Below are 14,494 nucleotides of genomic sequence, written 5' to 3' on the forward strand. Positions count from 1 at the left end.
AGAAACTAATATTACGCATCCCGACTACTGTTGAATCAAACAAATGAAATGAATCAGTGTAAGTTCTTCGGAACTGCACCATACCAATCTGTATAAGCTGTTACTGTGTTAGGGTCTGTTTTCAGATGTGTGAGTGCTGGCAAAAGGAATTTGAACGGAGCAATGAAGTCACACACAAATCTTTGGAACACTCAGTTTTCTCAGAAATGTAAATAACACTATGAAGCACCACATGGGATATGTAAGCTGATTTAATAATAATAAATTTATTAAGTGGCAAGAAGCCACTCTGCTTTGTAAACGGATTTTACTCAATCACAGCCCCCCAATTTTTTCCTCATTTAACATGAATACATTCTGTAATTTGAACGTGAAAGATTTATGTAGAGATATGCTCTGGATCACTTACAGATTTTACTGGTCAGAAATACATTACACATGCGGAAACAGCACCGTATTAAGACTAAAGGCCTTTTCTCATTATATCTCCCTTACTACTAAGTTAAATTGTCATTGAATATGCCAAAACTACAGTTTTCTTTTCCTTATCCTGTGTTCAGAGATGTAGTGGGGCCTGCAGAAACATCTGATAAAACCTCATGTAAAATAAGTAATTCAGAAGGCTTTGTAAGCAAGAACTGCAGTTGCTTCTTCAGAATAGAGAGAGCTTCTCATGCATTAATGCACTTAGTTTGGTTTTGTGAGGTGCTCAGAGGAAGATGTGCCTTCCTCCTGATACAGTTAGCTGAGCCTGGAGTCTGCACCACTGATACTGTTCAGCAACTGTTTGCACCAATAATTTAAAAAAACACTAACAAAAAAGAATCAGGCTGTTTTTATCAGAAACAAGTAATAAATCTTATCATGATAGTAAAAAAAAATGGCAATTTCTGACATGTGACATTTTCATTGCTTGAAAACAAATCAGTGCAAAGTGAGGTAACACATGCACCCCGTCACATAGGGCTTGGGGCGCATTAAATCAGGCGCCGCCTTTTGGAATCCCTCTCCATATCCTCAGGGGGAGAGTCTCCATTGCACCCTAGAGGGGACACCATGTTTAGCAAAGGGTCTTCAGATGCCCCTCCGAACAGGGACAGCAACAAAGCCACGCCATAGCCAGTAGCTCGTTCACCCTGGAAAACAAAAAACAATTCACATTTCAGACTGTATAATATGGGCTGGTTTAATTTAGCTACTCATCAAAAGCATTGACAGCACATGGCCATAACAAATACTTGGAGACACTGTCAAGCCTGCTTGACTTACACTTCTGTATCCTTACTGCTATTACAATCTTTCCCTGTTAGATTAAACCAACACATCAGTTGATTCACAAAAACAGAGCTCATACTGACTTGAGGATGGACTTATGCTAGCATTCTTCAAGGCAGAGAACGTTCCATCCAACAGGACCATGGATTTGGAGCATGAGCTGAATAAGATGGGTTTAAAACAAAGGTGGGTTGGGGGATGAGGAATAAATTGGCAAGTTTTTTTTAGGGGAAAAATTCGCACATGTTCCATCCAACAGAGGAACAACCCCAAGAGCAAATAAATGTTTTGTGTGAGGGAGGTGGGTAAAATGTCAGAAGTCCTATGAACATACTCACCGCATGAACAGGGGCAGCAATGTCTACATGGACCCAGACTCCAGGCCAGTCAAAACCGATGTGAGAAGCGATGAAGAGCCCAGCACAGGAACTTGGAGTATTGTCTCGGTCCTGTAGAAACAGTAAAAATACAGTTGGTCTTGCAAGAAAAGAAAATGTCAATGTTGTCTTCTTGACTATAGAAAAGACAGTTGTGCAAATCTAATTCAAAGCTTAATGGATGGCTATAAACCCAGTCTTTAGTCATGTATACTGTAAATGCTTTGAGTTAATTCCTGGGTAGGAATCTGGTCCTGCTTTTTTCGTCTTCTGCCCAAACTCATTTCTGCCGTGTTTTTGGAACTTACTGCACACTCTAACTCTCAAATTCTGCAAAAGCAGCTGCAGAAATCCCTGAGGTCTCTGTCCTCAATTTCCTGTTTTTTCCATTCCCAGTTACTGTCTCCAATGGTTATATATGATCTGAGGAATGCTTGATTTTATTTCTTAAAAGGTCTCCATCCAGGAATTTAGCATTCATCTTAAGGTTACGTTTAAAAGGCAAGCAGCGCATAGATAACTTTGCAGCAGGCTACCCTGTTTAAAATGGATGCTAAATATCAGTGGAGTGGCATTTAACTTGCAAAATCCCCTATTAAATGGTCTTTGAGGTCCTAATATGATCCATTTCTAAAAGATTACAGCCCACAGGAAGAACTTTCATGCAACTATCAACAGATGGACACGTGATACAGAATACACATAGGAGCATATTTTTATCTAATAACAGAAATGTGAAGAAAAAAATCTTACTGCAACAGAGTTCTTCATATCAGCTACAGCAGAGGTAAATTCACTGAAGTGGAGCTCAGGGCAATACACAAGAGGATGGACCAGGTCTCCACAGTTCCTGCCAGCTTTAACACATGCCTTTTCCCACTCCTCGTTATTGGTAAGGACAGCAGCATGATACTTTCCTGTAGCAATTCCCTAATGAGATATACAACAAAATCAGGAAGGATTCACCCTGACAGTGGTGCATAGGATAGTTCTGTACTCTCGGCATTAATAGCTGCCTTCCATCTAACAGAACCACCAAGAAAAAAAAAAACATCTTAAAAGTACTTGACAAAAGAAGGTAGTGCTACAAACAGAGACAAAGACATTGCAGCTACAGCCATATCTCTTAAAATTGTACATATAATGCACAGACACTAGAAGGATGCACCGCCTGTCCACTAGCAGGTCTGTATCAGTACCTGAGCTCCAGTAAGAGTCGCCATATCAAGAATGATGTCAGCTCCAAGATCTTTGCATGCGTAAGCTACTCCATCAGCCAGTATCAGCCTCCCTTCTGCATCAGTGTTATTGATTTCCACAGTTCTAGAAAGAAAAGAGGGCATTTAATACAACAATACTTCAGATTGCAAGTTAAGACACATCTATCCTGACTAGAACACTGGGTTAGAAAACAGACTCAAACCTTATGTACTTTCTTACTCGACTCTGCAAGACTGCACTGCTACATATTCCACTGTTGTAAGCATCCAGACAGAACAAACCTGGAAAACTGTAATAATAGTACTGTCGGCACGGAGCTGTCACTACTTCTCAGGCCTGTATAATGCCCAGCACGTCTGGCTGGAATTTTAGTAATTACTGCCTTCCACTATGTATCACACTTGGTTTAAAACCACAAGAGATTCTTAGACAGTCCAAGCCTGCCTCTGCAACTGAGACAGTACAGACTACAGATGGTCACAGAAAATTGGTCGTATTGGAACAAACACAGGAACTCGAGTGCTTTAAGGAAACTTCATCTCATGACAGATGATACGTATCTTGATGTGCACTTACATACCACACAGGTCACTCTAAGCACACAGAAAACTCGCTATTATGGCCATCTGAAATCCTATTAGCAATCCTTAGGGAAGCTGTTGAGGTTCACAATCTATACAGTACTCAGACAAATAGAACCAAAGATTGTTTCCTCTCAATGTTTCTGGGAAAGATACAGACACAAACTTACTTTCCAGAGTAAAGAACATGAATGTCATCAGGTCTTGTTGCACGTGGTCCAACTGCATTCTCGGCCAAACAAAAAACAGCATGAAGATTGTCTTTAAAACCCTGTAATAACGATAGGAGAGAAATGGGTTTCAATTCACACCAAGCTCATTTATTTGGACTGAAATCAACATGGGATTACGATTTTATGGCAGCAATGCCACTAATTACATAGGAAATCTACGGTAAATGTCTTATCTTGTAGCTGAGGACAAGAGTTACAGAAAGCAGGCAAGGAGAAAACATGCAATCCTGGCTTTAGAGTTCTGAACTCACCAGAAAACTGCTGGGCTCACCAAAAACACCCCTTAAGTCACAGAACTACAGTACCCCTGAATGAAATCAGCTGAATACATCTCCAAAGATGTGGTACTTTAATTTCAGTACAACTCCAACACAGACTCACAACAGAGATGTCTGAACTTTATAACCCCTTCACCTTTCATAGTCAAAAAGGAAAGATCCAAGTAACAGACGCTTTGAGCATGACAATTAGAAAGGCTTGTGACAGCATGTTACACAGCCAGTCAGGATGCCTGGGATTATTTTCCAAACCCTGTTTTTTTCCACTGCTTTTATTTAGTTTCCAATAACAACAAAGACACAATTGGGGCCACCTGAGAAACTGAGCTCCTTCCCATCACTTCTTCAGCATTGCAGGAGAGCTTACAGTACTAATGGAAAAGGATGGAAATAATAAATGCTAATATGCAGCCATTTGTGAACTCTACACTTTCCTAAAAAAACAACCCCAGATGAACAGATTCCATCTCTGATAATTTTGCTGGAAAGCAACTTTGACCATGGCAACCCTGGAACATGGTACTCCTCCACGTCTCAGTGGATCTATCAACTGCCAGCAACGCAGCTTGCTGCCCAGAATCAAGCCTGGAACACACGTAAGATATATACTACCAGTACCTACCTTCTCTCTTTACATGTGAAAGTAAAAATTATCCATGGCTAGTATTAGTTGTTTTCCATTTTTAATTTTTTTTATAAATATAAAATTCCTGCTACGCAGGACACAGCATTTTCAAACTCTTCTTACCCCTTAACCTTCTCTTTTCTGCCAGGTCCCATCTAGTTTACTTTGGTTCAAAATCAAGCACTTATATAGTTATGGATATTTTAAAATGTTAAGATTTTGTTTGTACAATGACTGTATTATGTGGAGAGATCCTACGAACACAACGGGAGGCAGCAGCACTTAACAAATAAAAGCATCGTTCCTCCTCAACTGGGATAGCTAGCCTTAAAAACATCAAACTCCTAGGGAAAACAGGCTCAGTTTTACTGTGAATCTCTTGATAAAAGTCCTGTAGCCAAAGTAATGTGGGCTTGCTGAATCAGTCCATGTTCTAAAGTCCAAAGGACAAATGCATCAATCAAAAACTTTCAAAAATAACATGCAGCCTCTAGAAACCATAAAATAACTTTACAGCTGCTAGTCCAGCCAGTAGGAAAACAGCATTGTAGATGAGATACCCTTCCACCTATGATCCTTTCCTCTTCCAAAATTGTCTGCAACAAAAACCCACTCTATTAAGTATCTCTTACTGAATTGCACCAAATTTTCCTCCTCCAACTGGGAGATGTGGTTAATCTACTGTCAAAAAACATAAACCCACTTCTGCTATCAACTGCCTGTTATTGAATCTCATCCTGCAGCTTTCTAAAAGCAGGATTCCCTATGTTAACATGCAGGAGGTGAAAGGATTTAGAAAATGTGAGTATTTTCTCTTCTTCCTTGTGTTGGAAAGCTCACAATGGATAAAATGCATTTCTGAAGGAAAAAATCACTCACTCGTGTTTGCTATCCAAAGGCTTTTAAAATCACATTGTAAAATTGTTGAACAGCATGTAGGCAAATGATATTTTCTGAAGATGGATAATAACCTTTGCCCCTCTTCCTACTGAGCTTTCTATCCGACAGAAGTTTAAACTTCAGTCTTTTTGACAAAGTGCGGCCAATTTAAACCTCTTCCAGATTTATATTATTCTTAAGAGCATTAAAAAAAAAGGTCTTGAAACAGTAACAAAGACAAACTATTTCCACTGCCTACCTGAATACATTTTCTGCAAGGATTTAATTAACAAGTCTTCTTGCACCGGGTTGTAATATTAAGCAGTGATAACATTCTCTTGTTCTTACATTCGAAGGCACAGACTTCCTGTGAGGTATGACAGCTTCTTCAGGCTCAGTTTGCCCAAACATATTACTACCAGTTTATTCATTCGTGTATATGAAATAACTGATGACTTACATTCACAGCTACTGTGACTGTGAACGCAACTTGTCAGTGCAGATAATTACATGCACACATACTTCTGAAACAAGGACTGAATCACTGAGAGAATGTACCACATGCATGGCTTTCCCAGACTCTCCCAAAGCACTGTAGAAGTTCTAGCTTTTGTTCCTTGCAAACATGTGATCTAACTTTCTGAAGAACTTCGTTATGAAAACCTAGCAGTTTTCCTATGATGCTGCTCAGAAATGTGTTTTCAATTTTAAGTCTCTGCAGATAACTGAAGTTAACAATTCTTCCACATCAAACATACTGCTAAGGCCAAGGCACAGAGCTAAACTGTTGAGAAATGGGAATTTGGCAATGAACATCCCCTGGTCAAAGCTTCCATCAGATCTATGCATTAATCTGCAGCAATACAAGTTCTTTGAACTTTGGATACTCCTTGGAGGCAATAGCTGCTCTGTCAGCAAGACTCAGTGACTGAATTTGTGGAGAGGGCAGAGTTTTACTGGCAGCAGCTACTTCATCTCCTCAGTTCATATTGTTAAAGCATAACGTACTTTTAAAAAATTCTTCGTATTTCAATGCTTGGCTTCTTCTCAGCTCCCCTACTACTTTCTGACCACAGGAGCCCAACAAGCAGCTCCTGATGAGACTAGAACTGCCACTTCCCTAGTAGGTTAATATTAGAACTGGCGCAGGATGTGGAATATGGATAGACTTCATACCCTGAGTTGCTCATCCCTTTCTTTGCTAAGGGGACAACAGTTGCCCCAAATCCCAAAGCTTAAACAAAAGCTTTATACCTGGATAACTCAGGTATGAAACTGATTCAAGGAACTTCAGTCAACTCAATCCTCAGAACAGACCCTGAAGCTCAAGAAAGACTCATAATGAAAAATTAGCACTTGAGCAACTTCTCACAATTCCCAAGATACCAGCAAAGATTTGAAACGCTTTCCTGAAATAGCATAAAGAGCAGAGTGGCCCAAGATCACTAAAGGCAGTGGCAGGTCAGAACTTTAGGATTAGGCTGACCCCCATATCTGGGAATATATCCAAAAGCCAGCCTGCTCCTTGCCAATGCTAGGCTACATGATATCAATTAACACATTTTACTTACTTGCTTTACAGTGGCTTTGAAGGCACCCAAAATAGCAGCTGCTCCACCACAGTCTCGCTTCATTCCAGGCATAGTAGTCTAAAAAGAGAGAGAGATTTTTTTAAAAAAAGAAAATTTATTATTTGAGTTTCAAAGTACATCCTGATAAAACTAGTATTTCTGATGCTTCTACAACTCTGGTCTTGACAGTACCATAACAAACGCAAGGAACACATGCACGTCTACTTTTTGGTGGATCTTGCCTTACAACTGGAAAATACTAAACCTCTACTGCTAGTTTGTTAGAAAAAAGAAAAACATTGATTACAAGACATGCATTGAAGTCAACTCAAATGGGTTTTGGATCTTTCCCCAAAATCAGAAATGAAACATCTTTGTTTCTCACTTTCTGCTAGCAGTGTGCCATACTTAAAGGGCAAAATACCCAGTAGCTCTGTAAAATGTTCCTTAAATTCTATATGGTCTTTTCTCATGGTATTTTGTGTCTGCACAGATGACGGTAAATCAAGTGTTTACTCAAACAGATACTCTTTGGTTTCTATGGACATTAACAGAATTATTTCCATCAGGAAACAACACAGTAAGCAAAGACAGCAGAAGTGTTTATGTACCTTTCCCTTAATGCTGAGTCCTCCAGTATCATACACAATACCTTTGCCCACCCATGCAATGGTCTGTGTAGCACCATCTGGAGTATGACTGAGAACTGCTAGGGCTGGAGGATGCAGAGCTGCCTTGCCAACCCCGTAGATACCTGGAAAACAAGACAATTAAGCCACAATTAAGCAAGAAAGACTGCAAAAAGCAATCTCTGGCTATATCTTGGAATACTATGGGCTATAAAACTGTTTCAGAAATGCATAAATAAAATATCACAATGAAGACGATACAATATTCCAATTAACTGCTAGGAAAAAAGTGGAATTTTCAACAAGATATACCTCCAAAGCCTCTCTCCTTCAGCTCCTCATCTCGAATAATGGTAGGAGTAATCCCAAGATCCTTGCCAACTTTTTTGATTTCCTTCATCATTAAAAGAAAAAGGACAATGTCAGTCAGTCAGTCATCAGGACACATTTGTGTCATAAAACCCACATGTGGGTTTTATGTGTGTACATGCAAAATCATATAAAACCCACATGTGGGTTTTATATGATTTTGCATGTACACACATACATTCACTATTTTGGGACTGATGCTGGTTTCCAATGGTCTAACTTCACTGACACCCTTGATTATTTAGTATTGCATGAAATGCAAATCTGACCTTTAAGTTCTGCCAGGAAGAGAAATCTTCAGAGGTAAAAGCCAGCTGTTCACTCTACTGAACCACGATGAAATAGGGCAGAAATATTTTCACTCTCAACAGCTTTCCAGATGTTGATTTGCAAGCATGTCAACTTCTCTCCCATAATTTCAGAAACTTACCACCATAGGGCTTAAGAAAGCACTAGCACTGGCAAAGGAGCCAGTGTCATCACCTCTTCTGACTCCCGGTTCCTTACACCAAGCATTACACTAACTCCTTCCAACTTTGGTAAGTTGTCCTAAATATTAATGGCTAAAGAAATAGCCTGAGCATCCTTGAATACGTTGTTTAATACATCTCCTACACTGACACAGAGGTTTTGCTCAGAGATAGGAACACTAGTTCTTTATTGCTGTAGTCAAGACTTCCAACATGTAACTCCTGCTCATCAGCTGTGTTACCCACCTCCAGGAAGTTATCCGTGTTCATCTCATTGCAAGGGGTGTCCACGATTCGAGCAGCCAGTCTGACTCCTTCTGTAGCACTTGCCAGGCACTATAAAAAGAAGGGAAGACACTTAAGAACTGGCCTTCGTTTAGGTGGTTTTCTGCATAACTTTGCACCTAGTCCTAAGCAGCCTACACTGGATGTAGGATTCCCCTGGAGCACAGTAATGCCTAACTGCAACTGGTCGCAGGTAGCTGAGCAGTACTAATTAATGTCAACCAAGCTAACTTATTTTCCATACGTGTTAAACAGAAGATATTTTTTCCTATGCTCTGATTTCTAAGCAACTGGATTCCTTCCAGTGAATTGATTCTGCAAAATTAGCAGCATTCTCCACTTTAAAAAGCAAGATCAAGAATGCAGAGCAAGGTGGAGGGCTGGAAAGACAAGATAAAACAAATTCAGGAAACCACAATGAACTTGTAGTCTACTTGGGCTGGAAACCTGCAGCGATTACATAACGTACAACATGTTTTAATATAGCAGGCAGAATGGTTCAGTGCAACAGAAATTAATACCATAAGACGTCCTATATGGCAGGCACATGGGGAAGGTGAAACATGAGCTATCTGTGTGAAACATGCAGGCATCGACTACCTCGCTCCTGTGGCAGAACTGACCGCCCTTCACCTGGACTGAGAGAAGACGTACCTACGCAAGAGTGGACTGAATCAAAATGGCCCGCAGCAAGCACGCTGAGGCTGTTCCCTTAAAGAAACATCCTCCTGGCAAAAAGGACAATGGAGGCACCAGAGGCTAAGCTTTAACTTTCAGCTCCTGGGAACCAACAACTTGAAGCAAAAAAGACCAGGTGGAAGGGAACTCTGTTCAAGTTTTCCAGTAGCCACACTACACCAAAGACCACACACACAGCAGAAGGGTGAGTCAAGATGGGTTTCAAAAGAATCTGATGTGTTGGCTAGTTATTTGTGCTGAGGTATCTGAAGTTTGGCTTGGCCAGACTGGCCTAAGGACTCCATATATTCTGTATCCCAGCAGACTCATAAACCTTGGCTTGTTTTGGAGTGGTGCCTGATTCCCTACAATTACTTTGATTGCTTTACTTCCCCTAAAGGGATAAGAACCTCCTCAGGAGCCAGACTAAGCTGGGAGTGATTCACCACTAGGGTCATGCAGGTAAAAGGAGGTGCTCTAACCTAAACGACAAGTCCAAGGGAATCAATATGACACTCACAGAAATAAGCTGTGCCTGCGTTTGGCTTCCAGGGTACTGAAGAGAACCAGGAAAACAACAATCTTTAGTAATTGCCCTATAAAACTGTGACAATCCCTGCTAGACCTCACCATAAAATACCATGGACAATGCAGTATGTGCAGAATATGGCAGCATGCCTAGGGAGAGGTTTAGCTAAAAAATGCTACCACATGCCTCTTCCATGCTCTACACTAGCTGTCTGGTGCTGGTTGAATTTAAGGGGGGAAAACTTAGCTTGGAGGAAGCCAGCAGTTGTTTTGGCATTGACATCAAAGGGAAGAATGGGAGAAAGAATTATTTTTTTTTTTAAAAGAAAGAAATCTTTTTTATTATTATTATTTTGGGGTAAGGGAAAATTCAATGATCAACTGTTGTACTCATAATACATCTCTCTCACTTTCCTGAAGACAGGTCTGGCATCATTTGCTGTAGCCAACTCATTTAGTAGAATAAGAACAAAGTATGCAGTAAAAGTTACAGAAGGAAAAAACCACTAAAGCTGCAATTCTGCGAATTTCAGATGTAGCAACAGTCTCCTCAATCAGATCACAGTGTCAACGTGCACTGAAATACAGATCTGGAGCACTGACCTGGAAGTTGCCTAACAGCTCAAGTGCAAAACTTGGAATAGCTTTTAAGTTAGGATCTTGAAGATTAATGCCCTAGAATAGTAAAGGTTACCTGACATGTAGTTTCCTCTCTGAAGTAGTCAGGTGCAAGGGAAACGATCTTTTGACTACCTGCTACTGAAAGACGACTGAGACAAACACTGAACTGTTATGTATAGCTCATCCCCAAGCTAGAGCATTTCTTCAAGGGTTTTCCTTCTGGCTACAGTTTTTTATAAAAACTCAGCCAAAGAGGTACATCACACAAATATCAGAAGCCACACGTGATCCCAGAATAAACAACTTTTTAGTGACATCAGTGTGATATTCACCTGCACAACCACAGACAGATTGTGCCCAAATAAAAGAGAGCAGCCCACACACTGAAGGTAACAATATTAAACACTAAAACCCTACTACTTGCATCTATGATAAATGTGAGAAAAGAGGAATCTCTGTTTTACTTGCTTGGTGTTTTTCACCCCTGAAACATACACTCTAAATAACATCTTCAGCCTTTGCTGCAATAATATGTTCAATATTTTTACTCACGCATGCTCTGAACTGAACAATTTCTTACTTTAGATACAACACCTACTCCGTACGTAGCCTGAGGTACACATTTGTGCATGCAACAAACTGAATAAAGTAAAAAAAGATTTCAGAGAATAATGAAAACAACTGATCACAAGGGGAAGGGGGGAACAAAAGCCTACTTTAAGCGTTGCCACTTCTATTGGTCCATTGTTTTGTCCAACCAGGAAAAACTCGACTGTTACAGTTTTCTTCTCTGTGCGTCTTGATGCACTTGACCGATGTGTAAACAGTGGGAAAGCCCTGGCCAAGGCACAAGCAGAAGCGAAAACTTCAGACCGCTCACAGACCATCTGAAACAACAGCCAGAAGAGAACCAAGTCAGGTAACATTAGGGACATGAAGACTACATTTAAAAGGATTAATTACCATTGGGAAAGAGGAAAAGAACTGATGTCCGAATGGAGAGACACTCATACGTTGCACTTTGCTTGGGTGGGGGAGCAGTACAAACAGCACCAAACTGAACTCATTCAGTTCAGTTCCCATATGGAAATGAACTACATTGCTGGACCTGACTGTGTACGAATTAATCGCCCTTATAAGGGAACTAGACTGCTTTAATTATACTTGTCTAATTAACACCGGTTAGCCTATGGATTGAGACAAAAAAGCAAGGGAACCATCAGTATGTGTTCAAAACAAATAAAACAATGAGAGTAATGATGTGAGAATGCGGTTAATATCAACCCAAACCTTTTTAACATATAAAACATTTTTCTGAAGTTCATTACAGAAATTACCAATGGAAAGAAGTTTTAGTTAAACATCTCCACATTTAACTACAAGGGAAAAAATACGAGTAGAGTTAATACCCTTGCAAATAAGTTTTCCAGGTGAAGAGTATAATTAGATTTTGTTATTGACACCGACTATATGAGCTTTCTGTAGTAAGCTGGAACTCTGGATTAATCTGGAGAAGCCATAGAAAGAAAAACCACCAAATTCATCAGGCTCATGCAGAAGATGACCAAAGTAGTGCAAGACCTTTTCCTGCACAGGATTTGTGCTGGAGTTCTAGTTTACATTAAGATTTCTAAAACTTATTGACTAATTCAAGTCACCTAAAACTGGCTATCCAATATAGACATAGCACTCTGTATGCAGTCCATGTCAATCTTCTAAAGCATGATATGTACCACGTGCTAATGCCTTAAATATTTTTTCAAAAAAATCCACTACTGGTTCCCTTTGCATGGACGTTACTGGTTGAAAATATTCCATACATATCCATCCTTAACTCCTTCCAACTGTTTGAGCATGCATAAGCTATTATACTTAGGTCTTGTTTACGCTCCAGAGCAAAACCATTTATAAATGCTGGTATAATTATACTGGTAACACTCATCCACCTCTTGTCTCCTTGGATACAGCTAAAATCCTGAAAAGTCAACAAAATACTAGACATTTCACCAGAAGCGTTTTCCAACAGCCACTTACAACAATACATCTGTTGACACCTCCTGGAAGACAGTTTCTGACCAGGCGGGTGATGAACTGAGCTGCAGATGGACTATTGTGTCGGCTGACCCTGGAAGGCAACGCGGCCACAGTGGCGTAATTCAGGTAGAGAGGACAGCTGTCGGTAGGGTTTGGATTCAGAGTGCTTAAAGCAGACTGCCATATCTGAGGAGAAAAGAAGAATTAAAAAAGAAAGAACTGTATCAGACTTTGTTTCCAATACCTAAAATCCTTTATTTAAGAATGCCTCAACACAGTTGGAATGAGATGGAAAGACGTTATGCACACCCTTTTAAATGCAATAACCTCTACGACAGTAAAGAGGCAGGAAATATGATGAACCCATTTATTAATCAGAAAATACAAATGTGCTTTCCATTACAAGTATCTCTTAAGCCACATGAATTATAATTTAAAAACACACCATTAATGCACAGGCTGCTTCAGACCCTTTTAAGTTGAGACCATTTTGCTACTGATAAATAGATGGACTGATTTACTGGTCCCACGTTATTCTTTCATACAGCAATTTAATTAAAAACAAAAAAGAAGGCTAGATATTGTCATAAGAGACTCGAGGGCCCAACAAATAAAACTGCCAAGCATCTAGCAACCTAAAAGCCGCGATGCAAAACATCTATCATTTTGCCACAAGCCATCAACACCATCTAAATAAAAATAGATCCACATACTCCACAGCAGTAGCTGAAAGCAGGGGAGGAGGAAAGAGATGCGATATCTTTCACCCCTTGCAGGCAGCCAGGCTTAGTCTCCAGCTTGCCACCTGCCACCTAAGAACGTGTATTTCGACAATTATTTTAATTGCAGTCAGCAGCTTGTCATCTGGGAGGAATGCAAAGCACTTTTCACCCGTCAAAGCGGGTAAAAGGTAAGAGCTGTACGCTTTAAGGGGCAGCGCTGCCCCCAGCTCCAGCAACAGGCTCCGGCCACAACCCGGGGCTGCCCCAGGGCCTCGGGGACACCCTGCAGCACCGAGGCGAGCGGGCCCCCGATGGGTTTCGCTTTTCATTTTTCCGTAAGGGCCGCCTCGGGGTGATTTTAGGGCACCGCTCAGCCGGGTAAAGCAAAGCCCCTTCCCGCTCCTGAGGCCGTGCAAAGCCGGGTTTCCCCGGAGCAAGGCCCGGCAGGCCCCGGCCCCTCACCGCGGCAGGCCCCGGAGCCGCAGCCGGGCGGTCCCCAGCCCCCGGGACGGGTCCGCAGCCCCCCGGGGAGCGCCCCGAGGCCGCCCGGCCGCAGCCGTGGCACGGCGCCGGGAGCACCACGAGGCCGGGCCGGGCCGGGCCGGGGAGAGGCGGCCTCGGGAGGGGCCGCGGGCAGCCGGGGGAGGCGACGGCGGGGCGGCGGTGATAGAGGGGTGGTGGTGGCGTGGGGGGGGTCCGCGCTCCCCCAGCCCAGCCTCACCTCCTCGGTGACCCGCGGCTGCAGCTTGCCCCGCAGCTGGGCCCAGGGCAGGCGGTGCAGGTTGTGGAGCTGGCCCAGGACGAGCAGCGGGCGGCTCTGCGGGTCCGCCTCGCCGGCGCTGGCCTGGAACTCCAGCTGCACGTTCGCCATCTTCCTGCCCGCCGCCCGGCCCGGCTCGGCACGGCACGGCCCGGCCCGGCACGGCACGGCCCGGCCCGTCCGCACGGCTCCGCCCCGCCGCCCAGCGCCGGCTCGGCGGGGCGGGCACCGCGGCGGGGCGGGCGGCCTCCGGCGGCCGCGCCGGGCACCGCAGGCGGGCGCGGGGCCCGGATGTGGCTCGGGGCCTGGAGGTGGCACCGGGCCGACCGCGGGGCCTCCGCTCGGCCCCGGGGCCTCG

At 42.6% G+C, this 14,494-nt stretch overlaps 1 protein-coding gene across 1 annotated transcript; it reads right to left on the reverse strand.

The window, feature by feature from the left end:
• Positions 1-233: 233 nt before the first annotated feature.
• Positions 234-14,328, reverse strand: NPEPL1 (aminopeptidase like 1). The gene is made up of 12 exons (XM_035548231.2): positions 14,098-14,328; positions 12,655-12,840; positions 11,337-11,507; positions 8,755-8,844; positions 7,982-8,063; positions 7,652-7,794; positions 7,041-7,118; positions 3,625-3,725; positions 2,852-2,975; positions 2,406-2,582; positions 1,614-1,724; positions 234-1,136 (listed from the first exon to the last, which is right to left on the reverse strand). The coding sequence occupies exons 1-12, from the start codon at positions 14,245-14,247 to the stop codon at positions 978-980; spliced, it is 1,572 nt and encodes a 523-aa protein (XP_035404124.1). The 5' UTR covers positions 14,248-14,328; the 3' UTR covers positions 234-977.
• Positions 14,329-14,494: the final 166 nt, after the last annotated feature.

Source organism: Cygnus atratus, chromosome 16, assembly GCF_013377495.2.
Source record: "Cygnus atratus isolate AKBS03 ecotype Queensland, Australia chromosome 16, CAtr_DNAZoo_HiC_assembly, whole genome shotgun sequence".
Taxonomy (NCBI): Eukaryota; Metazoa; Chordata; class Aves; order Anseriformes; family Anatidae; genus Cygnus; species Cygnus atratus.